The 22610-nt window shown below is 68.3% G+C and overlaps 4 protein-coding genes across 9 annotated transcripts in view; 3 read left to right on the forward strand and 1 right to left on the reverse strand.

The window, feature by feature from the left end:
- The first annotated feature begins 127 nt into the window (after positions 1-127).
- Positions 128-3438, forward strand: PYM1 (PYM homolog 1, exon junction complex associated factor). 2 transcript variants are annotated; one of them, XM_040618853.1, is made up of 4 exons: positions 128-352; positions 1905-1998; positions 2549-3049; positions 3214-3438. In XM_040618853.1, exons 1-4 carry the CDS (start codon positions 322-324, stop codon positions 3398-3400), a joined length of 813 nt encoding a protein of 270 aa, XP_040474787.1. In that variant the 5' UTR covers positions 128-321; the 3' UTR covers positions 3401-3438. The 2 variants fall into 2 exon arrangements, with proteins under 2 accessions (XP_040474787.1, XP_040474788.1); XM_040618854.1 differs by having other exon boundaries at positions 134-352; positions 3209-3438.
- Positions 3439-8485: 5047 nt separating this feature from the next.
- Positions 8486-11364, forward strand: DNAJC14 (DnaJ heat shock protein family (Hsp40) member C14). The gene is given in 8 exon segments (XM_040577995.1): positions 8486-8581; positions 8830-9729; positions 9731-10069; positions 10153-10259; positions 10348-10467; positions 10559-10719; positions 10840-10933; positions 11066-11364. Coding segments are annotated over 8 exon segments (2046 nt in total). The 3' UTR covers positions 11295-11364.
- A 1018-nt stretch (positions 11365-12382) lies between these two features.
- On the reverse strand, positions 12383-14900 carry ORMDL2 (ORMDL sphingolipid biosynthesis regulator 2). Of its 2 annotated transcripts, XM_040618916.1 has the most exons (5): positions 14797-14896; positions 13714-13858; positions 13419-13593; positions 13058-13209; positions 12383-12862 (listed from the first exon to the last, which is right to left on the reverse strand). In XM_040618916.1, exons 3-5 carry the CDS (start codon positions 13590-13592, stop codon positions 12727-12729), a joined length of 462 nt encoding a protein of 153 aa, XP_040474850.1. In that variant the 5' UTR covers position 13593; positions 13714-13858; positions 14797-14896; the 3' UTR covers positions 12383-12726. The 2 variants fall into 2 exon arrangements, with proteins under 2 accessions (XP_040474850.1, XP_040474849.1); XM_040618915.1 differs by lacking the exon at positions 13714-13858 and having other exon boundaries at positions 14797-14900.
- A 124-nt stretch (positions 14901-15024) lies between these two features.
- Positions 15025-22610, forward strand: part of LOC121099643 (SAP domain containing ribonucleoprotein) — a 36266-nt gene continuing 28680 nt past the window's right edge. For all 4 annotated transcript variants that reach the window (XR_005831508.1, XM_040618856.1, XM_040618855.1 and 1 more), the window contains exons 1-5: positions 15025-15148; positions 15834-15933; positions 17277-17323; positions 18259-18326; positions 20975-21026. Coding sequence is in view for 3 of the 4 variants with exons in the window: in XM_040618856.1 (XP_040474790.1) it covers positions 15113-15148; positions 15834-15933; positions 17277-17323; positions 18259-18326; positions 20975-21026 (303 nt within the window). In the remaining variant the exon portion in view is untranslated. The remainder of the gene's footprint in view (positions 15149-15833; positions 15934-17276; positions 17324-18258; positions 18327-20974; positions 21027-22610) is intronic.

The following is a 22610-nucleotide window of genomic DNA, read 5'->3' on the forward strand; positions in this document are numbered from 1 at the left end:
CACTCCCGGGGGTCCTCGGGGTACCGGGGGGGGTGGGGTGGGGTGTGAGGTGTCACTCCCAGCCCCGCGTGTCCCCCTGCGTCCCCCACCGCGGCCACCGTGGCGGCTTCGCACCTCGCGGAGGGGTAGGGGGGGGGGGGGGGGGGGGGGCACGGACTCGGGGGGGCTGCCCCGGTGCATGCCGGTGCTCCCCAACCGCGGGCGCTGCCCCTTTAAAAACAAAATGGCCGCCCGCAGCGCGTCCGCATCCCCGGCCACGCCCAGCGCTGGCGCCACTTCCGGGGCGGGCCCGGGGGACCGGAAGTGTGTCGCGCTCGCAAGATGGCGACTCCCTATGTGACTGACGAGACCGGTGAGTGCGGTCCGGCCCGGCGCCGTGGGGCTGGCGACCCCCACGGGGCCCGGGACCCCCCTGACTCCGTGGGACGGGGCCCGTCGCCGCCCCCGCGCCCAAGGGGCCGCCCCCCCCCGCCCCCCCCCCGGGCCTCTCCGCCGGCCCGGTGCTGTGGGGCCGGTCCTGGGGGGGGGGGCGGTTACCGTGGGGCTCCTCGTGGGGTCGGGTGCTGCCCCACCCGTTCTGTCGTGGGTGGCGTGTCCCGCCTAGCCGGGATCCTGCTAGGGGCCCACCTGCCCCCCCGCCCCGGGGGTGTGCGGTGTCCCGTGTCCCCACCCTTAACCTGGGGGGAGAGGCGTAGGGGGGGTCCTGGGGTCCCCGTGGGCTGTATGGAGAGGCCTGTGGGGGGTCCTGGGGTCCCCGTGGGGTGCGTGGGGCGGCCTTTGGGGGGTTCTAGGGTCCCTGTGGGGTGCGTAGGACATCTCAAGGTGTCCCATGGGGCGCCCTGGCTCCACTGTGGGGTGCGTGGGGCATCCCAGGGTGACCTGTGGGGGGTCCTGGGGACCCCGTGGGGTGCATGGGTCAGCCTGTGGGGGGTCCTGGGGTCGCTGGGGGGTCCCCTGGGGTTTTTGGGGCATCTCAGGTTGTCCTGTGGGGTGTCTTGGCTCTGCTGTGGGGTGCGTGGAGCCTCCCATAGGGTGCTTGGGGTCCCCGTGGGGTGCATGGGGCCGTCTGTAGAGGGTCCGGGGTCCCCGTGGGGAGTCTTGGGGTCCCTGTGGGGTGTGTGGGGCATCTCGAGGTGTCCCGTGGGGCATCCTGGCTCTGCTGTGGGGGCTGTGGGTCCTCCTGTGGGGTGCTTGGGGCCCTCATGGGGTGCATGAGGTGGCCTGTAGGGGGTCCTGGGGCATCTCAGGGTGTCCCATGGAGCATCCTGGGACATCCCGTGGGGTGTCCTGGGGTCCCCATGGGGTGTGTGGGGTCCCGTGGGGTACATGGGGCAGCCTGTAGGGGATCCTGGGGTCCCCATGGAGTGTGTGAGGGCCCCATGGGGTGCGTGGGGCACCTCAGGGTGTCCTATGGGGTGTCCTAGCTCTGCTGTGGGGTACGTGGGGCATCCCATGAGGTTGCCCTCTGGCCCTTGTGGGGTGTGTGGGGTGGTCCAGGGCCCCCATGGGGTGCGTGTGATGGCCTGTGGGGAGTCCTGGAGTCACTGTGGGGTGCGTGGGGCACCTCAGCAGGTCCTGTGGGGCATCCTGGGTCTGCTGTGGGGTGTGTGGGGCATCCCAAGGCCACCATGGGGTGCGTGTAGCATCCCATGGGGCACTCCAGGGCTGTTATGGGGCGTATGTGGGGCGCGTGGGGCATCCCAGGACCGCTCTGGAGTGCATGGGGCATCTTGGGACGTCCTGGGGGGTGTCCTGGGGCATCCCAGGGAGAGCGTGGGGCACCCTGGGGCCACTGTAGAGGGGGGGGGTGGCATCCCGTGGGGCATCCCAGGGCCGTCATGGGGGGCAGGTGGGGTGCGTGGGGCATCCCTGGGCCACCAGCCGACGGCTCGTTGCCCCCCCAGGGAAGTACATCGCCTCCACGCAGCGCCCCGACGGCACCTGGCGGAAGCAGCGGAGGGTGAAGGAGGGCTACGTGCCCCAGGAGGAGGTGCCGGTGTAAGTTGGGGGTGGGGGGGTGGGGGGGTATCCCCTGGGGGGGCTCCCGGCTCCCCCCCTCCGGTGTTGGGGGTCTACGAGAGGGGAGCGGAGCTGCCGGCGCGTCCCGGTCCTGGGCTGCGCGCGCCGGGTGACGTCTTGAGGTCTCAGTCTCTTTCCAGGTGCCCGAGCAATTCCGACCCCCTCACCCCTACCCCATAAGCCGCGTCCTGCCGGTACGTATCGACTCCCACCCCCCCCTCCTCCTCGGGGGGGGCCGTGCGGGTCCCGGCTGACCCACGGACGCGAGGAGGACCCCCGAGCCCACCGGGGCGGTGAGGTGACCCGCTCCGTGGTGGAGAGGGGGGGGGGGACACACAGAGCCCGCAGGATCCCCCGTTCTGGATATGGGGGGGGGGGGGGGGGCTGCTCCGCGTCAGAGCTTTTACCGGAGGCACGGAGCGCCGCCGCCGGGGTTTGGTGATTGGGGGGGGGGGTTTGGCGAGTGGGGGGGTGTTTGGCACCGGGGGGCGGGGGGAGAAGCGCCTTCACGGGTTCTCGTTTTGCGCAGGTACGAGAATAAATACGTGAAGTTTTTCAAAAGCAAACCCGAGCTGCCGCCGGGGCTGAGCCTGGAGGCGGCCGCGCAGCCCGGCAAGGCGGAGAGCGGCGAAGCGGGACTGTCCAAGGCGGCGAAAAGGAACTTGAAACGCAAAGAGAAGAGGAAGCAGCAGCAGGAGAAGGGCGAGAGGGAAGCGGACGAACTGATCCAGGCGTTGGAAAAAGCCTCGCTGGCGGGGGGCGGCGGCGGCGGGGACAAAGGGCAGCCGGGGGACAGTCGGGGGGCTGCGCCGCAGCCGGCCTGCGGCACCGGCCCCCCCGCCGAGGGGGAAGCCCCCGCCTCGGAGAAGAGCAAGAAGATCAAGAACCTGAAGAAGAAGCTGCGGCAGGTGGAGGAGCTGCAGCAGCGGCTGCGCGCGGGGGAGATCAAGCAGCCGACGAAGGAGCAGCTGGAGAAGCTGGGGCGCAGGAAAGCCTTGGAGGAGGAACTGCGGGACCTGGAGCTGGACTCGTAAGGGGCGGGCGGGGGGCGCGGGGGGGGGCTGGGGAGGGGGGAGAGCGCTGGGGGGGGGGGGGGGGGGGGGCGTCCCCAGCACGCAGCCGCCCCGTGGAGTCGGTTCGGGCGGGTGCCGTCCGTGTGGTTTTATTTTTATTTTTATTTTTTTTTCAGAACAGTTGTCCCCAAGCCCTCGGTGTTCCAAACCCGGCCGCTCAAACACCTCTCCCCCCCACCCCCTTTTTATTTTCTTTTTTTTTTTTTTTAATTTTATTTTTATTTGGGGCGGGGCAGCGGCCCCCCCGCTTCCATCTCCCCCAGCCCCTTGTGTTCTGTGTTGCGGCCTCTCCCTCCCTTTATTTTTAAAAATCACGCAATAATAAAATTGCAGTAGTGCCCCAGCAGGGGGGGGTCAGCTCTGCCTTCCCGGGGGGGGGAGGGGGCTGGGGGTGGTGGGGGGGGGGCAGAGCCCGGCCCCTGCCCCGGTGCTGCTCATGGGGTGCAGCAGGACCCCTCCCGGGGGGGTCTCTCACCCTGTAACCCCCCCCCCACATCCAGCCACCACAGCGCTGCAGTGACAGTGGGGCCACAGGGGGGGCACACAAGCCCCCTCCACATCCCTGGAGTTGGGGGGGGGGGGGGGGAGGGCTGGACACCCCTCCCCAGCTCTGGCTGTGTCTGTCGTCCCCCCCCCGATGCTGGGGCTGCCCCCCATTCCCCAGGGAGCAGCTGCCTGGGCCCCTCGTTGCCCGCTGTGGGGTGCTGAGGGGGGGGGCTCCCCCCCCAGGGCTTTCCACTGGGCTCGGGGCTGGGGTGGGGGTCCCAGGGTTTGGGGGGGGGATGCTGGGGGGGTTCCAGTGACAAACTGTGTGAGAGGGGGGCCCCGGGGCATCGCAGTGCCCCAAAATCAGCCCCATGTCCCCCGTCCCCCCCAGGTGCCCTCAGGGTGTGGGGGGGCTCTTTGCAGCACTGATATGCCCCCCCCTGCCCCCCAGCCTTGACCCCAGACCCCCCACCCGGGCAGGACCTGCTCCTTTAAAGGTGGAGGGGGGCAGGGGGGGGGTCCCCCCGGGTCCCCCCCACCTCCCTGCCCCTGGCCACAGGTGACAAGCTCTGGCAGCACCGGGGGGGCTCACACTGACACACGCCCCCCCACACCCCCCCCCAAAGCTCTATAACGCAGCAGCTCCTTGTACAAGTCCCCGGGGGGGGGGCCCTTCCCCATGGTGGGGGTCACCCTGCTCCTTTGGGGGCCTTGGGGCAGGGCTGGGGGGCAGGGACGCCCCATGGCAGGGTGAGCCCCCCAGCGGAGGGGAGTGCGGGCAGGGGCACAGCGTTTGGGGAGGTCCTACAGAAATACATGGGGCTTGGTTTGGGGGGGGAGGGGCTGTGTTTCCCCCCCCCCCAGGCACTCTCCCCTGTGGGGCTGAAGTGGGTTTGGGGGCAGGTTATGGGGCTGGCAGCTGTGGGGCAGGTTGTGGGGCTGTGGGGCACTGGCTTTGCCCCACCACCAGGGGGCACCCCTGTGCCCTGAAGCCCCGCCTCCTGCGGCCACACCCCAGGCGGGGGGTGGGGTGGGTGGAGCATCTGGCCTCTCATTTGCCTATTTAAAGGGGCAGGCACTGTGTGTGTAGGGGGTGCCGCGGGCCCCCCAAGGCACATCGGTGGGGTGGGGGTGCTCACACGGGGGGGGGGGGGGAAGGACACGGGGGTCACTGCCAGCCCCATGGCCAGTGCCAGCCCCATGGCCAGTGCCATCAGCACCTCTCACCTGCCCCCAGCCCCTGGTGCCCACCTCCTCATTGTGGTCCCATCCTTGCCCCCCCCCCCCCCCCCCATCCTCACCCCCTGTCCCGTCCATCCCATCCCCCCCCCCCCCCCCCCCCCATGCACTGCCACCCTCCCAAGCCCCCCGGCGGGGGGGGTGCCCCTCTGTGCCCCCCAACCATCGTGGTCCCATCCCTGCCCTCCCTTCTCCCATCCCATCCTCCTCACCTACACGCTGTGACACCCCCCCCCCCGCCCCAACCCAGCTGCCCGGCCAAGGGGTGCCCCCTCCCCCCCCCCCCACGCCCCCCACTCACTGTCGGTGCGGGAGGGGCCGTGGGCCGTCAGGTTCCGCTGCGGCAAGCCCGGCCAGGAGGCTGAGCACCACCGGCCAGGCGCCCAGCACCGCCGGCACCAGCCGCACGCGGTCGTAGCCGTAGAGCGCCAGTGCCAGCGCCCCGGCCAAGTAACGGGCGCAGGTCACGATGGCGGCGGAGGGGACGACGGGGACGATGGTCAGCGCCTGCGGCCACGCGGTGCCAGGAGGGCACAGAGCAGTGGCAGGGCCACCAGCAGTGGCAGGGCCACCAGCAGTGGCGGCAGCCCCAGCAGCAGCCCGGGGGTGACCAGGCCGAAGCGGCCGCCCCCCAGCAGAGCAGCCCCATGGCCGGGGGCGATGCCCGCGCCCCCTCCCCGGCCCACCCGCGCCACCCGCGCCCGCTGCCACCACAGGGAGGTGACAGCCGAGCCCGGGGCAGCCCTGAGGGGACGTGGTGGCCTTGAAGCAGTGGGAGCCTGGGGTGGGCGCGGGGGTGTCACCGGGGGCTGCCTCTGCGTCCCCCACCTTGTCCTTCCCCCCCCCCCCCCCCCCCCCCCCCCCCGCACCAGCTGTGCCCCATGGCCATGCCCCATTGTCCCCCATGCCACCCCCACTGGCCGTGCCCCTCCCCCCCCCCATACCCCTGCAAAGCCACCCCCCATGTGCCTGCTGTGTCCAAGTGCCCCCCCATATCACCCCATGCCCCCCAAAATGCCACCTGTACCCCCTCACGTGCCCAATGTGCCCCCCATACTCCCCCCCCCACATGCCCAGAGTGCCCCCTCCCCCCAGGTGCCCCCCCCCCCCCAGGTGGCACACACAGCCCCCCGCCCCACTGACTGAAGCAGCCCCAGGAGGGCACAGGGAGGGGGGGGGGGGGCTCCATCGCCGGGGGACTGCGGGGCTGGGGGTGGCGCTGAGCCCCCCGCGCCCCCCACCCCCTCCGGCTCGGCGGGGCACCTCCCCGCACCCACGTCTGGCAGTGGCACCGCGGGGGGGGGGGGGAGGCACATCGGGGGGAATGGGCGGGGTGGGGGGGGCTGGGTGCCACGAAAAGTGTGGGGAGCTGCTGGGGGGTGCCACGGGGGCTGGGAGGGGAACTGGGAGCTACTGGGGACAGTGAGCTGGGGGCACTGGGAGGGGGAACTGGGAGCTACTGGGGACAGTGAGCTGGGGGCACTGGGAGGGGGAACTGGGAGCTACTGGGGACAGCATACTGGGAACGCTGGGAGAGGGAACTGGGAGCTGCTGGGGACAGTGAGCTGGGGGCACTGGGAGAGGGAACTGGGAGGCACTGGGGGACAGTAAGCTGGGAGTGCTGGGAGAGGGAACTGGGAGCTACCGGGGACAGCGAGGTGGCACTAATGGGAGCATTGGGGGACAACGAGCTGAGGGCGCTGGGAGCTGCAGGTGGGGTGGGGGGCGGCGGTGCCTGCTGGGGGGCACTGGGAGTACTGGGGGGGGGGGGGCTGGGGGGGGTCGGGGGTCGCTCGGTGCCGGTGCCCCCCCCCCCGCCCCGTGCCGGGACTCACCTGCTCACTCCGTCGCCGCCGCGCTGGGTCCGGCCACGGAGCCCAGATGGGGCGGGGGGCGGGGCGGGGGCGGGACGGGGGCGGAGGGGGGCGTGGCCTCGCGGGGAGGGGCGGGGGGCTGCGGGCGGGGGTCCCCGTGCGGGGCCGGGGGGGGGGACGCGCGTAGGGGCGGACACGCGGGGGTCGGGGGTGATGCTGCGTGCGCTGAGGAGGGGGTCCCCGGCATGGGGGGAGGGGTCACGGCCGGGGAGGGGGGGCAGGGAGGGGGGGTCACGGCCAAGGGAGGGGGTCACGGCGGGGGAGGGGGGTCAGGGAGGGGGAGTGGCTCACACGGGGGGAGGGGGTCACGGCTGGGGGAGGGGCCCCGCCGCGTCCCGGGCTCAGCCCTGAGCAGGGCCCTGGTGGGGGGCAGGGGCGGGGGGCGGGGCCAAGGGCACGAGGTTTGCCCCCTCCCCCCCCCCCAGCAGCGCTGCCGGCTGGGGGAGGGGCCGGTGCCCCCCCGGCGTGGCCCAGGTGGCAGCAGCGGGGGGAGTGGGTGTCCCATGGGGGAGGGGGTCCCGCCCCCCCCCCTCCGGACTGCTCGGGCACGCGGGGTCCCGGCGCTGCCAAAATCCCCAATTAACGATCAATTAACGCGCCGCGCGCACGGCGCGGGGTCAGGCTGCCCCGCCCCCCCCCCCCCCGGGACGAGCCCCCCGCCCCCGCGCTCTCCCCGGGGCTGGGGGTGAAGGGACCCCCCCGGGGGGGGGGCGGCGACGAGCCCCTGACGTGTCTCTCAGCAACGGGTCCCCCGAGCAGCCCCCCGACATGTCCCCAAGCCCCCCGACGGGTCCCCAAGCCCCCTGGCGGGTTCCCCGACCAGCCCCCCAATGTGTCCCCAAGACCCCAAATGTGTCCCCAAGCCCCCCGACATGTCCTCAACTAACCCCCCCCCACACGTCCCCAAGCCCCCCGACGTGTCCCCCAGACCCCCGATGGGTCCCCCAACCAGCCCCCCAATGTGTCCCCAAGCCCCCCCAACGGGTCCCCAAGCCCCCCGACGTGTCGCCCGAGCAGCCCCTGGCGGGTCCCCAAGCCCCCTGACAGGTTCCCAGACCAGCCCCCCGACGTGTCCCCCAGACCCCCGATGGGTCCCCCAACCAGCCCCCCAACGTGTCCCCAAACCCCCTGACGGGTCCCCCGACCTGTCCCCCGACGTGTCCCCAGGCCCCCCCAATGTGTTCCCAAGCCCCCCAACGGGTCTCCAACTAACCCCCCCCCGTCCCCAAGCCCCCCGATGGGTCCCCCAGACCCCCGATGAGTCCCCCAACCAGCCCCTCGATGTGTCCCCAAGCCCCCCGACATGTCCCCAGGCCCCTCAATGTGTCCCAAGCCCCCCGCCGGGTCCCCCGACCAGCCCCTCCCCACGTCCCCAAGCCCCCTGACGGGTCCCCAAGCCCCCCGACGGGTCCCCCCAACCAGCCTCCCAACACATCCCCAAGTCCCCCGATATGTCCCCAAGCCCCCCGACATGTACCCCGGGCAGCGGGGACCCCCTGGGTGGGGGCACTGGGCGGAGGAGCCGCTGCAGCCCGCAGCCCTCCGCCCCCCGCTGGGTGGGAAGTGGGACAAAAGGGCGTTGTGGGGGTGGGAGATGGCGACCCCCCCCCCCCCAGGAGGATCCCCCGCGCCGCCCCCGGGGGTATAAGACATGCGTGGGCCCGGACCCTTCCACACCCCCCCTGCGACACGGTGGGTGGGGGGCGGTGCGGGGCGCCTGGGGGCGTCCGGAGGGGGAGGCGCTGCCCCTTTAACGGCCGGGCCCCTGCGCCTTTAAGAGGCTGGGCGCCGGGCATGACGTCACTACACCAGGCCCCGCCCCCGGAAGTGGTCGGCGGCGGCGGGCGGGCGGAAGGCGGAAGTGAGGCGGCTGAGGGACCCCGGGGGGGGGTGGGAGGCGGCGGCGACCCCCCCCCCCCGCCGGCACCGGCCCCGTGAGTCCCCCCCCACATACCCCACCCCCCCCCCGCTGGACCGGGGGCGGCCGAGCGGGGCCCCGGGCGCCGGCGGGGGAACCCCCGGGAGCGCCCCTGGGGGGGGCGGGCGGCCCGTGGGCACCGGGGAGGGTCCCGGGGGGGTCCCGGGGCGGCGCTGACCCCCCTGTCGTCGCCAGGCCCGGCGGGATGGCCGTGACCTAGGCCCGGCGGGGGCCAGCGGGGCCGGCGGGATGGAGCAGCCCCGGCACCGGGAGGCGGCTGCGGCCGACGGAGGCGACGGGGGCGGGTGGAGCCGGGACCCCCCCTGCGGGCGGGCGGCCCGTGGCGGCCTGGAACGGGAGCTGCGGCAACCCGGCGACCCCCGGCCCGGCGGAGGAGGAGGACGAGCACGACGGGCCCAGCCCAGGCCCCGGGCGCTGCCGCTGCCGGGGGGCGCCGCCCGCTCCCCCGAGTCCCGCTGCCCCGCGGCGAGACTCATCCTGCGGCCTCGCCTGCCGCCACCGGCCCAGCACCGCCGCCACCCCGGTGGTGCCGCCGCCCCACGGACTGCAGGAGGCCGAGGAGGCCGGAGCGGGCAGGGGTGGCCGGCGGCGGCAACAGCGACATCGCTGGACCCCCAGGGAGAAGGAGACCCCCAGGGAGAAGGAGACCCCCAGGGAGAAGGAGACCCCCAGGGAGAAGGAGACCCCCAGGGAGAAGGAGACCCCCAGGGAGAAGGAGACCCCCAGCCGGCGTGAGGCCAAGCGGCACCGGCTGCCACGCCAGAAGAACAGCGGGGATGGGGCTGAGCCCCCGTCGGAGCCCCCCGGTTACCGGGGGCTGCTGACCCGCTGGCGGCGGCTGCTCTGCTCCTGCTGCTGCCTCGACGCCCGCCACGTGGGCTGGGCACGGGCTGGCGCGTGGAGCTGGGCCCGGCGGCTGGGCCAGCGGGCACGGTGCGGCGCGCTGAGGGCGGCGCGGTGGCTACGGGCCGCGGCCGCGCTCTTGCTCCGCTTGCTGTGGATGCTGTGCGCCCTGCTGCTCCTGCTCCTCATGCTGCTGCTGGGCGGGCTGCGGCTCTGCTGGCGCGCGGGGGCGGCCGGCGTGGGGCGGCTGGGCAGGGGGCAGCGGGGGGGCTCGGCTCCTGGCCCTCCTGGACGCCGCTGTGCTCCGCAGGACGTGGGGGCTCCTCGGGGAGAGCCGGACGTGCCGGCACCTTTGGGACTGGCTGCAGAGGCGGCGAGCCCCCCCCTGGGTGCCCGGGGGGGGTTGGACAAGCGGGCAGGGGGCTGCGGAACCCGCCGGTGCTGGGGGGGCTGCCGGTGATGGGGAGGAGGTGACCCGCTTGCTGGCCATGGCGGAGGTGCCCGAGGAGGAGCTGAACCCCTTCCAGGTGCTGGGCCTGGAGGTGACGGCGTCGGACGCGGAGCTGAAGAAGGCGTATCGCCGGCTGGCTGTGCTGGTGCGTGGGCCGGGCGGGGGTCTGGGGGGTGCCCCCCCACCCCCAAATAGCGGCGCTGCTGAGGGTCGCTGCTTCCCTTCCAGGTCCACCCGGATAAAAACGAGCACCCGAGGGCGGAGGCGGCGTTCAAGGTGCTGCGGGCGGCCTGGGACATGGTCAGCAGCCCGGAGAGGAGGAGGGAGTATGAAATGTGAGCGGGGCGACGCTGGGGGTGGGTCTGGGGGCTGCCCTTCCCCCACGGCGCAGGGGTCCCAGCCCGGTTCTCCCCCTCCCCGCAGCAAGCGGATGGCGGAGAGCGAGCTGACCAGGTCCATGAGCGAGTTCCTGAGCCGGCTGCAGGACGACCTGAAGGAAGCCATGAACACCATGATGTGCAGCAAGTGCCAGGGGAAGCACAAGTAGGTGCCGGCGGCGCGGCAGGGGGGCTTCAAAACCTGGGGGGGGGGGAGGGGGAGTGGGGTTGGAAACACCCCCCCCCCATCACCGCAGGAGGTTCGAGATGGACCGAGACCCCCTCAGCGCCCGCTACTGCGCCGAGTGCGGGGGGCTGCACCCCGCCGAGGAGGGCGACTTCTGGGCCGAGTCCAGCTTGTTGGGGCTGAAAATCACCTACTTGGCCATGATGGACGGCAAGATCTACGACATCACGGGTGGGTTCTCCTCCCCTCGCCCCGCCCCAAGCCCCCAGACCCAGCGGGTGCCCACCCGCTGGCCGTATCCCCTCGCTGGGGGGGGGGCGGCGTGACCGGCGGCCACGTGTGTTTCGGCAGAGTGGGCCGGCTGCCAGCGCGTGGGCATCGCGCCGGACACGCACCGCGTCCCCTACCACATCTCCTTCGGCACGAGGGGCACCGGGCGGCAAAGGTCAGTCTGGGGGGGGGGGGGGGGCAGTGGTGATGGGAGAGGGGCCTCTGACCCCCGTCCTGGGGTGGGGGGCACACACAGGGGGCTCCGTGCGTGGACGGGCCCCCCCCAACCGCCGCTTTCCCCCCGCAGAAGCGCCTCCAAGGGCAGCCCCACCTCGGCTGCCGACCTGCAGGATTTCTTCACCCGCGTCTTTCAGGGGAGCTCAGGACCGATGCCTGGGGGGCCCTTCCCGGCGCCCCCCACCCCCCCGGGGGCTGCGGCCTCCCCCGGGGTGCCCCCCAGGGCCGAAGGTGCTGCGCCCAAAGGCGACGCAAAGCACAAGAGGCGGAAGAAGGTGCGGCGGCCGTTCCAGCGCTGAGCGGGGCCGGGCAGCCGGTGCTCTGCTAGGCACGAAAAGGGCTCTTTCGAATAAAAAAAAATCTATTTTTCTTTTTTTTTTTTTTGCATTTTTTGTTTGGTTTTGTTTTTTTTTTAAAAAAAAATCATATTTCTCTAGTTAAAAGTAACCAGGGAGCTCGTGGGCCGTCGTGGCCGACACAAGCAGGAGGGAGCTGTGCCTTGGAGCCAGCCGTACCAAAGAGCCCGCCGGGGGGGCTGCAGCGGCCGCCCCACCTTTTCAGGGTTATTATAAACGTTCAGGTGATGCTTCTGCAGCTGGGGGGCTGCAGAGGGACAGGACCCCCCACTCTGCGAGCCCTTGGAGGGGCTCAGAGCCGCGGCCGGGCGGGCTCCACCAGCGTGGTGTGCCGGTTTTATTTGGGAAGGAGCTTGTTCCTTTTTTCCCCGTACGGATTTAGCGATTACAGCGTGCGTCCCGTTGATGCAGCTGCGGTGTCACCGCCCGGCCACACCGGTTTTGCATCTTCCTTCCTCAAATTGGCTCGAGGGACCCTCATCCCCTTCCCTGAACGCAAGGGATGAGAAGCAGCTTATCATTTTGTTGAAAAAAAAAAAAAAAAAAAAAAAAAAAAGCAAAGGCAAGAGGCAGGAATTGGTTACGAGCCGCTGCCGAAATCTTTTTGAGTCGTGAGTGGGTTTTGCCAGGAGACGCGCGAGCGGCCGGTGCCTCACCGAGTGTTTCCCGGTGCTCCGAGCCGTGGCTGAGCCGGTGAGGAAGAGCCCTTGTGAGCTGCACGAGGCTCCAGGGCCGAGCGGGACGCTCGGGGGGGGGGGCAGCTGGCCGCCCCCCAGGCCGCGCTGCTGGGGTGGATGATGGCGCCGGAGCCGAAACGCCCCCAAGAATCACCGCTGTCGGCTACGATTGGATTTTTTTGCTACCCTTTTTGTACCCCCCCAGAGCGGAGCAGCTGGGTTTTAAATGGTAGTGTACCTCTTTCTTATCACTTTTGTTAAATTAAAAATACAGTTTGAAGAAGTCTGGCTGGTCTGTGCGGGGAGGGGTGGGCAGGTAGGCGTGCGCCGGGGCTGGTCTCGCCATGGGGATGCTGCTCTGGTCGCTCTTTATTACCGTTGAAACGTAAAATGTGAGGGTGAGGGAGGTGCAGGTGGGTGAATCTTCCCCCTGGGTCACTTGTCCCCTCGTAGGTGTTTTCCGCAGGGTGACACGGAGGTTTGCTCGAAGGAAACACGCACGTGTGATGCGACTGCTCGCTCCGTACCGCTGCGCTGCGCTTCTCTCTTCACCCAAGAGCCAAAGCCCCAGCGAGGGGCTCCTCGGAGGCGGGGGAACCTTGCCACAACCCTGGCTATGAGCCAGAGCGGGCCCTGCCCCCACACCCAGCCCTCCTCACGCCGCTCTGGTGTCCCCACGCCACGGGAAGCGCTGGGCCTCAGTACTTGTTGATGCCGAAGACGCGCACGCCGTGGAACTGGGGCAGCTTGGGCAGCAGGACGCTGAGCAGCGAGGCTGTGTTGACGACGAAGTGCGTGGGGTCGTATTTGGTGTAAAAACTGGTGAGGAGGTACCTGGGGGAGGTGCTGAGTGAGCTCTGTGCTCCCGCTCACCCTATCCGGCGGGATTTTGGGTGCCTCGCCCGTATAAAACAGCACCTGGCAGCCGGGGAACCCTCTCCAGCCCCGGGATATGCCGGTGCCAGGGGATACCACGCGCTCCACACACCCTGCTGAGCCCCCCTCCCCGCCCCGTTCCACAGCACTCACAGCACCACCGGGGAGATGCTGAGGAATTTGCGCGACGAGGTGCACTGCGTCCCGTAGTCTATCTGCTCCCAGTGAGTGAGGAGGCGATCCTTGCCCTGGTCGGGGGTCTCAAAGGGGGTCCCCTTCACTGTGTGCAGCAGCAAATACATGACCTGCACGTTCCAAGGGGAGAGGAGGTGGAAAGCGAGTGTAGGGCAGTCTGTCGCTGCGACAGACACGCACCCTGTGCCTCGCTGCAGCAGTTTCCTGAGCTAAAATGACCCCCAGCAGCACCAGCCCCTCCAGCCTTTCCCTCCCCAAACCCAGGGGCTTGCCCGTAGCCCAGGGACACGGATCCCAAGCCGGCCAAGCTCTGACTAACCAGGTTGTGGATGACGTTGGTGAGCGTCCAGACCACAGGAATGCTGAAGAACGGGATGCTGAGGAGCACGACGTGGAGGACTCCCACGGAGATCACGTAGGCCAGCCAGATCCCCCGGCTGTTCATCACCCGCGTGTTGGGGTTCACCTCGCTGTGCGCCACGCCGACGTTCATCCTGCAGCAGACAAACGTGGGCTTCCAGAGGTTTCCTCAGAGAGGTTTTCCGAAACCTCTGCAATTCGTAAACCAGCCAAGGCTCTCGCGTGGCCTCAGGTCCACGGTATTCCGGCAGCACCTCGCCCCCCAGCCTTCCCAAGCGCTGAACCTCAGCGCGGTGCTGATGCCAGCTCCCTAATTAGTGGCTCCATATCGCAGACTGAAGGACGGGAGCACAAAGACGAGGAGAAAAGAAAGGAGCTCGTCCACGGTTACCGGAGACGCTGGGAACAAAGGGAGAACCCCCTGTAACGGGGCTCCCAGAGGCAAAATGGCTGCTCCTACCCCCCACCCCCCCCGCGTCAGCCCCACTCCTCACCCTTAGGTGTGTGTGGAGCAGGGACAGGGCTGTACCATTCCCCGCCCCCCCCCCCCACCCGGGGGGATATCGCCCTCCCCTTGCAGCCTGGCCCTGCCCTCGCACCCCCAACCCCTCATAGGCCCCCCAGCCCTGTCCCCTCCCAGCCCCCCCTCCCCTCCTGCTTGTCCCCATGACCCCAGCCTCTTGCAGCTCTGTCCCCTCACACCCCTCAGCCCTGTCCCCTCACTGCCCCCCGTCCCCACAGCCCTGTCCCCTCCCAGCCCCCCGTCCCTGTCTGCCCTGTCCCCTCACAGCCCCCACTGTCCCCTCACAGCCTGGCCCTGCTGCCATGGCCTTGCACCCCTGTCCCCTCAGAGCCCCCATCCCCTCAGCCCCGTCCCTTTAGAGACCCCTGTCCCCTCAGAGACCCCGTCCCTTTAGAGACCCCTGTCCCCTCAGAGACCCCGTCCCTTTAGAGACCCCTGTCCCCTCAGAGACCCCGTCCCTTTAGAGACCCCTGTCCCCTCAGAGACCCCGTCCCCTCAGCCTCAGCCCCATCCCCTCCCAGCCCCACAGCCCTGTCCCCTCAGAGCCCCCCGTCCCCTCACAGCCCCTCAGCACCCCCCCCAGCCATGTCCCCTCACACCCCTCCCTCAACAGCCCCCCAGCCCTGTCCTGTCCCCTCGAAGCCCCCCAGCCCCGGTTCCCCCCTCAGTCCCGGCCCCTCGCAGCCTGGCACTGCCGCCATGGCGTCGCACCACCAGCCCCTCAGCCCCGGCCCCTCGCAGCCCCCCGCACCATCTGCCTCGGCCCCTCGCAGACCCCAGCCCCGGCCCTCCCCGCCTCCTCAGCCCCGCGCACCCGGCGGCCGTTGCCAGGCCCCAGCCCGCCTCGACAGGTCTCCAGGAAGACCCCGCGTCCCGGCCCGCTCTCTCCATTGGCCGCACCACACCGTTTCCCCAGTTTCTATTGGTCTCTTCGTCCGTCGCTCAGAGGCTTCCCGCCCCCCACGCGCTGGCTGGCCAATAGCGAGCAGCAGGCGCGGGGGAGGCCTGGCCACTCGCGAGAGGCGGTGTTGGGAAGTGGTTTGAAATCGCCGGTCCAGGAAGCGCCGCGCTGATTGGACGAGAGGCGCTTAGCGGGGGCGGGGCTGGCAGCGGGCTGCGGGGGTGACAAGATGGCGGCGGAGACCGTGGAGCTTCATAAACTGAAGGTACTGACTGAAGCGTTGTGGTCTTGGGGTCTGTAGCGGGGCCCCGCTGGGGATGGGCCGCGGCCTGGCCTGGCCCGGCCCGGCCCGGGGGCTCCGGGCTCCCTCCTGGCTCTGGCGGGGGCAGCAGCTGCCGCCACCCGAGGCCCCTGGAGGCCTCGCGGCCCGGTCCCGCCGCCCCGGGCTGGGGGCGTCACGGGGGGTCCCCGTCTCGCGTGGGGACGCTCCGTACCTGCTCCCTTGCTCCGTGTCGGCCCCCCGGGGGCTGCCCATCGGGGGTGGCCGCCGCCAGGCCTCGGTCGTGGGGAGGCGGCGGGCCTGGCCTGTGGCCCCCGGCGTGGGGAACGGACACGCGGCGCCTCCCCCCTAGCCTTCCCCAGCGTGGGGGATGGACACACGGGGCCCCCCCTGCAGTGGGGGGACGGACCCCGGTCCCTATGCCATGGTGCAGGGGGGACATGGGGGCACCCCCTACTGTGGGGGGATGGACATGGGGTCCCCAGCCTGTGGGGAATAGGCTCGTGCCGGTGAAGCCCTGTGTCATGGCTGGCTGGCCAGCCTTCGTGGCCCCCCCAAAAAAAGCAAACTGCCTTCCCTTATATAGCTATTTGTAAATTTTTTTTTCAAAAATGTTTGTTTCTTGGTGCGTTTCCGCACGTGCTGAGCGGTCTTTTCTTTCCCGGCGCAGCTGGCGGAGCTGAAGCAGGAGTGTCTGGCACGTGGCCTGGAAGCCAAAGGCAACAAGCAGGACCTGATCAACAGGCTGCAGGCGTACCTGGAGGAGCACGGTGGGTGCTGGGGTGGTGGGTGCAGGGGCTGGGACCTGGAGGAGCACGGTGGGTGCTGGGGTGGTGGGTGCAGGGGCTGGGACCTGGAGGAGCACGGTGGGTGCTGGGGTGGTGGGTGCAGGGGCTGGGACCTGGAGGAGCACGGTGGGTGCGGGGGTGGTGGGTGCAGGGGCTGGGACCTGGAGGGGCACGGTGGGTGCGGGGGTGGTGGGTGCAGGGGCTGGGACCTGGAGGAGCACGGTGGGTGCGGGGGGTGGTGGGTGCAGGGGCTGGGACCTGGAGGAGCACGGTGGGTGCTGGGGGGGTGGGTGCCGGGGCTGGGACCGGGAGGAGCACGGTGGGTGCGGGGGTGGTGGGTGCAGGGGCTGGGATCTGGAGGGGCACGGTGGGTGCGGGGGGTGGTGGGTGCAGGGGCTGGGACCTGGAGGAGCACGGTGGGTGCTGGGGTGGTGGGCGCAGGGGCTGGGACCTGGAGGGGCCCGGTGGGTGCGGGGGTGGTGGGCGCAGGGGCTGGGACCTGGAGGAGCACGGTGGGTGCGGGGGTGGTGGGTGCAGGGGCTGGGATCTGGAGGGGCACGGTGGGTGCGGGGGTGGTGGGTGCAGGGGCTGGGACCTGGAGGAGCACAGTGGGTGCTGGGGTGGTGGGCGCAGGGGCTGGGACCTGGAGGGGCCCGGTGGGGTGCGGGGGTGGTGGGCGCAGGGGCTGGGACCTGGAGGAGCACGGTGGGTGCGGGGGTGGTGGGTGCGGGGGGTGGTGGGCACGGGGGGTTGGGACCTGGAGGAGCACGGTGGGTGCCGGGGTGGTGGGCGCAGGGGCTGGGACCTGGAGGAGCGTGGTGGATGCTGCAGTGAGGGTTGGTGCTGCAGGAGGAGCACAGTGGGTGCTGGTGTGGTGGGCATGGGGGTTGGGACCCGGAGTAGCACGGTGGGTGCCGGTGTGGGGGTTGGTTCCGGGAGGAGCGCGGGGGGTGCTGATGCAGGGGTTGGTACTGTGGGAGGAGCACGGTGGGTGCCGGCGCCGGGGTTGGGACCTGGAGGAGCGTGGTGGGTGCTGGCCTGGAGGTTGGCACCTGGAGGAGCACGGTGGGTGCTGGCGTTGTGGGCGCGGGGGTTGGCACCCGAAGGGGCACGGTGGGCGCTGGCGCGGCAGGCGCAGGGGTTCACCGGGGCGAGCCAGCTCTGTCCCTGTGCAGCTCCTGGGTGAAGCCGTCGAGCCCCGCTCCGTGAGCTTTGCTGTCACTTCCCGCTTTCCCGGGGAAAATTCTTATCGTAGGGTTTATTTGGGAAGCCGGAGGCGTTCCTGCAGTAACTTACTGCTGCGATTGCTCTGTTTTCTCCTCCAGCTGAAGAAGAAGCAAACGAAGAAGATGTCCTGGGAGAGGAAATAGAGGTGGGTCGTCTTCTGGGCCGGCTGTCCCGCTGGTGGTCTGCGCGGGGCTTCTGCTTTGCCTGGTGGTCTGTGCCTGAGGAACGTGACTGCACCTGGAGCTGCCTCTGGCGTAAAGCGCCGTTGTCACTCCCTGCTGGGTCTAATCCTGCTCCTTTTTGTGCCAAAGGCGCGGTGTGACCCCGTGAGCCTGCAGGCGCGTGGCGGGGGGGTGTGTGGCAGAGCGTGTGATCTTGGTGCGGGGTCGTTCCGTCCGAGATTTCACGCCGCGTCGCTCCGTGTTTTGCTACAAACCGAAGAGCGAACGCGGCTGGAGCGTTTTTAAGAAAGGATATTTAAGAAAATGTTGCCAGGTGCGGGAGAGTTTGTTCGGAGGGAGGTGAGGAGATCCCACCTGGAAAGAGCAGCAGAAACGGAGTGTTCCAGCTGTCAGGCTCTTTGCTGCTTGGCCAGGGTGGGCAGAGGACGTGGAAAATTTTGCCCCTGTTTGGCAAAAAGTGTTTGGGGAGAAGGGAGATGGGTCTCGGCAGGTGGACGCCGGGTGCTGCGCGGTTCTGGTGTCCTTTGGCGGCTCCGCTCGTGGGTAGAGGGTGTTTCCCTCGAGTTATTCCCTCAGCCTTGCAAAGCCTGGATTTTTTGGTAAGGGGTTATGTGCTGGAAAAAAAACAAACGGAGAGCCGGTGTCCGTAACCGCTCGTTCTTCCAACCCTGCCAGGCTCAGGCTGTGAGCGTGCGGTACCGCTCCTTGCCGCAACCCCTGCCTTGCAGGCCGAGGTAGACACGGAATGCAGAAATGTTGAGATATATCGGGGTGAATTACAGGTGTGAGGCCACAGCGAGACCCCAAAAGACTTGAGGTTTTCCCCGCCGTGGTATTTTTTTCTCTTGCTCAGCTGGCCGGAGCGTTAATTATCTCATCTCCTCTCAACTCCTTGCAGGAAGAAGAGCAGAAGCCGGTGGAGCCGCCTGCCAAAGTAGAAGAGCCTCCTGTAAAATCGCCCGATGTGTAACTATCTTTTCTGAGTAGAACCCAGCGAACCCGCGGGGCGCGAGGGCCGGCGGCGATAACCTTTGTCCGGCCCCGTTTCGGAGTTTGGGGCTGAGAGGGGGTCGCAGGTGGGAGCAGGATTGCAACCCTCACCTTAGCCCTGGGCGGTGGGTGGTCTCCCTGCGTGGCCACCCTCTGCTGGGGGCTCCCGGGGCTGGGGGGGCTCCTCTGCTGTGGCAGGGGGCTCTGGGGCTGTGGCTAGCCCCGGGGCTGGGGCCGGGGGGGCTCTGGGGCTGTGGCTAGCCCCGGGGCTGGGGCCGGGGGGCTCTGGGGCTGTGGCTCGCCCCGGGGCTGGGGCCGGGGGGCTCTGGGGCTGTGGCTAGCCCCGGGGCTGGGGCCGGGGGGCTCTGGGGCTGTGGCTAGCCCCGGGGCTGGGGCCGGGGGGGCTCTGGGGCTGTGGCTAGCCCCGGGGCTGGGGCCGGGGGGCTCTGGGGCTGTGGCTAGCCCCGGGGCTGGGGCCGGGGGGCTCTGGGGCTGTGGCTGGGGCCGGGGGGCTCTGGGGCTGTGGCTGGGGCCGGGGGGGCTCTGGGGCTGTGGCTGGGGCCGGGGGGGCTCTGGGGCTGTGGCTGGGGGCCGGGGGGGCTCTGGGGCTGTGGCTGGGGCCGGGGGGCTCTGGGGCTGTGGCTGGGGCCGGGGGGCTCTGGGGCTGTGGCTGGGGCCGGGGGGCTCTGGGGCTGTGGCTGGGGCCGGGGGGGCTCTGGGGCTGTGGCTGGGGCCGGGGGGGTCTGGGGCTGTGGCTGGGGCCGGGGGGCTCTGGGGCTGTGGCTGGGGCCGGGGCTGTGGCTAGCCCCGGGGCTGTGGCTAGCCGGGGGGCTCCCAGGCTGGGGCCGGGGGACTCCAGGGCTGTGGCTAGCCGGGGGGCTCCCAGGCTGGGGCCGGGGGACTCCGGGGCTGTGGCTAGTCCCGGGGTTGGGGCTGGGGGGCTCTGGGGCTGTGGCTAGCCCCAGGGCTGGTGCCGGGGGGCTCCGGGGATGTGGCTAGCCCCGGGGCTGGGGCTGGGGGTCTCCCGGGCTGTGGCTAGCCCCGGGGCTGGGGCTGGGGGTCTCCCGGGCTGTGGCTAGCCCTAGGGCTGTGACCGGGGAGGGTGGGGGGTCTCCAGGGCTGTGGCTAGCCCTAGGGCTGTGACCGGGGAGGGTGGGGGGGTCTCCAGGGCTGTGGCTAGCCCCGGGGCTGTGGCTGGGGGGCTCCCAGGCTGGGGCCAGGGGACTCCAGGGCTGTGGCTAGTCCTGGGGCTGGGGAGGGAAGGGGGGTCTCTGGGGCTGTGGCTAGCCCCGGGGCTGGGGCCGGGGGTCTCTGGGGCTGTGGCTAGCCCCAGGGCAAGCTGGAATCTAGCCCTGGCCCTGTGGCCACCGCACCCGAGGTGGTGTGTGAGCAGGAGGGGGCGTCCTGCGCCCACCGAGCGGGGCGGGGGGGTGGGGGGGCAGGGGGTTGGGGGTCCAGGTCCCGGGCAGAATTGCTTCCTGTGCAAATGCCATTAAACCATTACTGCCTTTCAGGGCATCAAATGAGAAACCTGTCCGGGAATGTGCAACAAAAGCGGCGCGTTTTTCTAAACGGGAGACCTTAACGAGGCTGGCTGTGACCCACTGTTTTATGGGAGTTGTTTGGAGGAGGAGGAGGATGCCATTCCATTTAGCCTGGGAACTTCCCAACTTTGTTTCTTCCTCTTTTGTTCCCCCCCCGCCTCCCTCCCCGAGCTCTGTTTTCGGAGCATAAACTTAGCAGCACGCCCACTCCATTATATTTTTGTTCAGTCTTTTTTTTTTTTTTTTTTTTTTTCTCCCCTCTCCTGACCGGTCCCCCTTGTTGTCAGCTGCACATTGTTTGGGAAGTGTGTGTTTGAAATGGAGCCTGGGCTCGGGGTACTGGTGCTAACTGGGAGGCGGGAGGGGGGGGGAAAAGTCACCCGGGGCTGTCCCATGAACTAGAACAGAACAATCCTTTGTATTTGAGGGCCATAAAGGAATAAAGCTCCGCGGGGCTCGCAGTTGAGGCTTTGGGCTTCTAACAAGAGTTGGATGTTAGTGTTAAGAGCCTGAAGACGGGCAGGGGGTTGTTGGTGTAGCTTTACACCAGGTGTAACCTGGAGGTTGCACAGACGTAGCTCCGCGGCCTCTTGCCGTAACGTCCTTTTGGGCCGCAGCGCCCTGCCAAAATCGCGGAGTGTTTCTCTTCCCTTAAACGCAGTTCATTAGTCGGGTTAGAGTGAATAATTAACCAGATTTTTCTGGTTAGAGAACGGGTGAGAGCGGGGGGGGGGGGGTGTCTCCCACCCTTCCCAGCTTGCTTCCCGTCAAAAAAAAATTTAGGAGTTGCGCTGCGGGCAGAACCCGTGGCTGCGCCTTCCCTGGCTCGCACGTTTCCCACCCCTAAAACGCCCCAGATCGGGGTTAAAAATTCCACAGGTTTCGCTTTAGCACCGATACCCCCCTCCGAGGGGGGGCCACCGGCTTGTGGCCGCTCTCCTGGGAAAACCAGACCCTCGGTCAAGGTGGTGGCCGCGGTGCCGGGGATGGGTGGCCGGGAGGGGAACCCCAGCCCCTCTCCCCCCGGGGAAACGAGCGGGAGCTGTCCTGACCCATTTCTCTCTTTCCCAACGCCCCCAGGATTACGGAAAAGAAGGTAGTGAAGATAACGTCGGAAATATCGCAGATGGAGGTAAGGTTCCTTCTGCTGCGTGGCCCTCCGAGGTGTCGGCTTCCTTATCCGCTTCATTCCGTCGCTGGGGCGGTCTCAGCGTTTCCATTGTAAACCTGCTTGATTTTTTTTTTTTCCTTGATTTTTTTTTATTTTTTTTTTCCCCCCGCTTGATTTTTCCTTGATTTTTTTTTTTTTTTATCTTACCGACCCGTTGCTGGCTGTAGAGTGCCCTGGCGGGGTCAGGTTCCTACATCTTTGGGAACGTTGCTCTCGGATCGTCGTGCTAACGCCCCTTTCCCTCACCGCTGGCCACGCGCCGCTTGCCACCCCCACCCCGCTGCTGGCCCTGCCTCCGTATCTCCCAACGCCGAGCCCAGTCATTCCGTCGCCCGCGAGGGTGGACGTAGCGTCCTCCGCGCGGCGTGATAAAAGCTGGTGGACTCCAGCCGCCTCTCTGTCGTCCCAGTTGTGTTTCCTGCTGTTGGAAACGGGAAAAATTCCTCTGCGGAGTTCACCAGGCTGTGGCTCGTCCCTATCCCGTGGGATTTGTCATCCCGATCGCTTGTAAAACTACAAAACTCCCGCTTCGGGGAGGAATCAGTTGGGGAGGAACTGGTAGGAGCTAACGGATCGCCTCGTCTTTATCTTCCCTAAATTTTTCCCTTAGGTTTGCTGGGTTTATTTAAAACAAACACACTTAGAAGCCCAGATTCCTTTGGGAAAACTTGGCAAAACTTTGGAGTTTCAGGAATCTGATTGTGGGTCTTTAATCCCCCACTTTTTAGGTTTTTTTTCTTTTTTTTTTTTTTTCCCCCCTCGTGTTCCCTAAGAAAGAAACCACTGTGAAAACATGAGTCTCCCCGCTGTTCGTCACCACTTTCGAGTTTTAATCTCCTGTTTGGGACACGATCATTTCCACAGCAACCAGGGTGATGGCGCAAGCGGAGGATTATGAGCTCGCTGAGGGAGTAATGAGGAGAAACACGGGAGCTGGGGGTGTTGCTGAAGCCCCCCGTGATTTGGGGCCGCCTTTGGCCGTCGCTGGGTCCAGCTCGTTAAACGAACTGGCTGAAGTTGCCCTTTTGTTTTTTCTCCCGAATTTTGCCGAAGCCGTTCGCTGCAAATCTACTTTTTCAGGGTGATTTTTTTTTTTTTTGGACTTGAGTGTGAATCGGGGCTTGGCAAAATGATGTTGCAGATGGTTTTTTCAAGATGGAAGGGGATCGTTTTCCCCTGGAATATACATAATGGCCCGCTGGAGGCTGTACAGATGCTAGAAATACAGATAAGCTCAAAAAATGAGGAGGTGAATGAATTTGCCTCCTCGTTTTTTGGACTCATCTGTATTTCTAGCATCTGTACCACCGGAGAAAACGGAACACAGCCTGAAATCCAGCCCTTTGCTGTGGGTTAATTGAGTCTGGGGGGGGGTAAAGGTGCGGACCACCCCTCCACCCCAGCAGCCACCTTTGGGTGGGCACTGGAGCCGGTGCTCTGAGGTCAGCCTGGAGCCGAGAGCCCTGCCAGGAGCTGCCTCGGCAGGTATTTCTCTTGGATCTTCTTCAAAGCGTCACAAGGAAGGAGGAATATATCCTTTGACCC

Source organism: Falco naumanni, chromosome 20 (assembly GCF_017639655.2).
Source record: "Falco naumanni isolate bFalNau1 chromosome 20, bFalNau1.pat, whole genome shotgun sequence".
In the NCBI taxonomy this organism is placed as follows: domain Eukaryota; kingdom Metazoa; phylum Chordata; class Aves; order Falconiformes; family Falconidae; genus Falco; species Falco naumanni.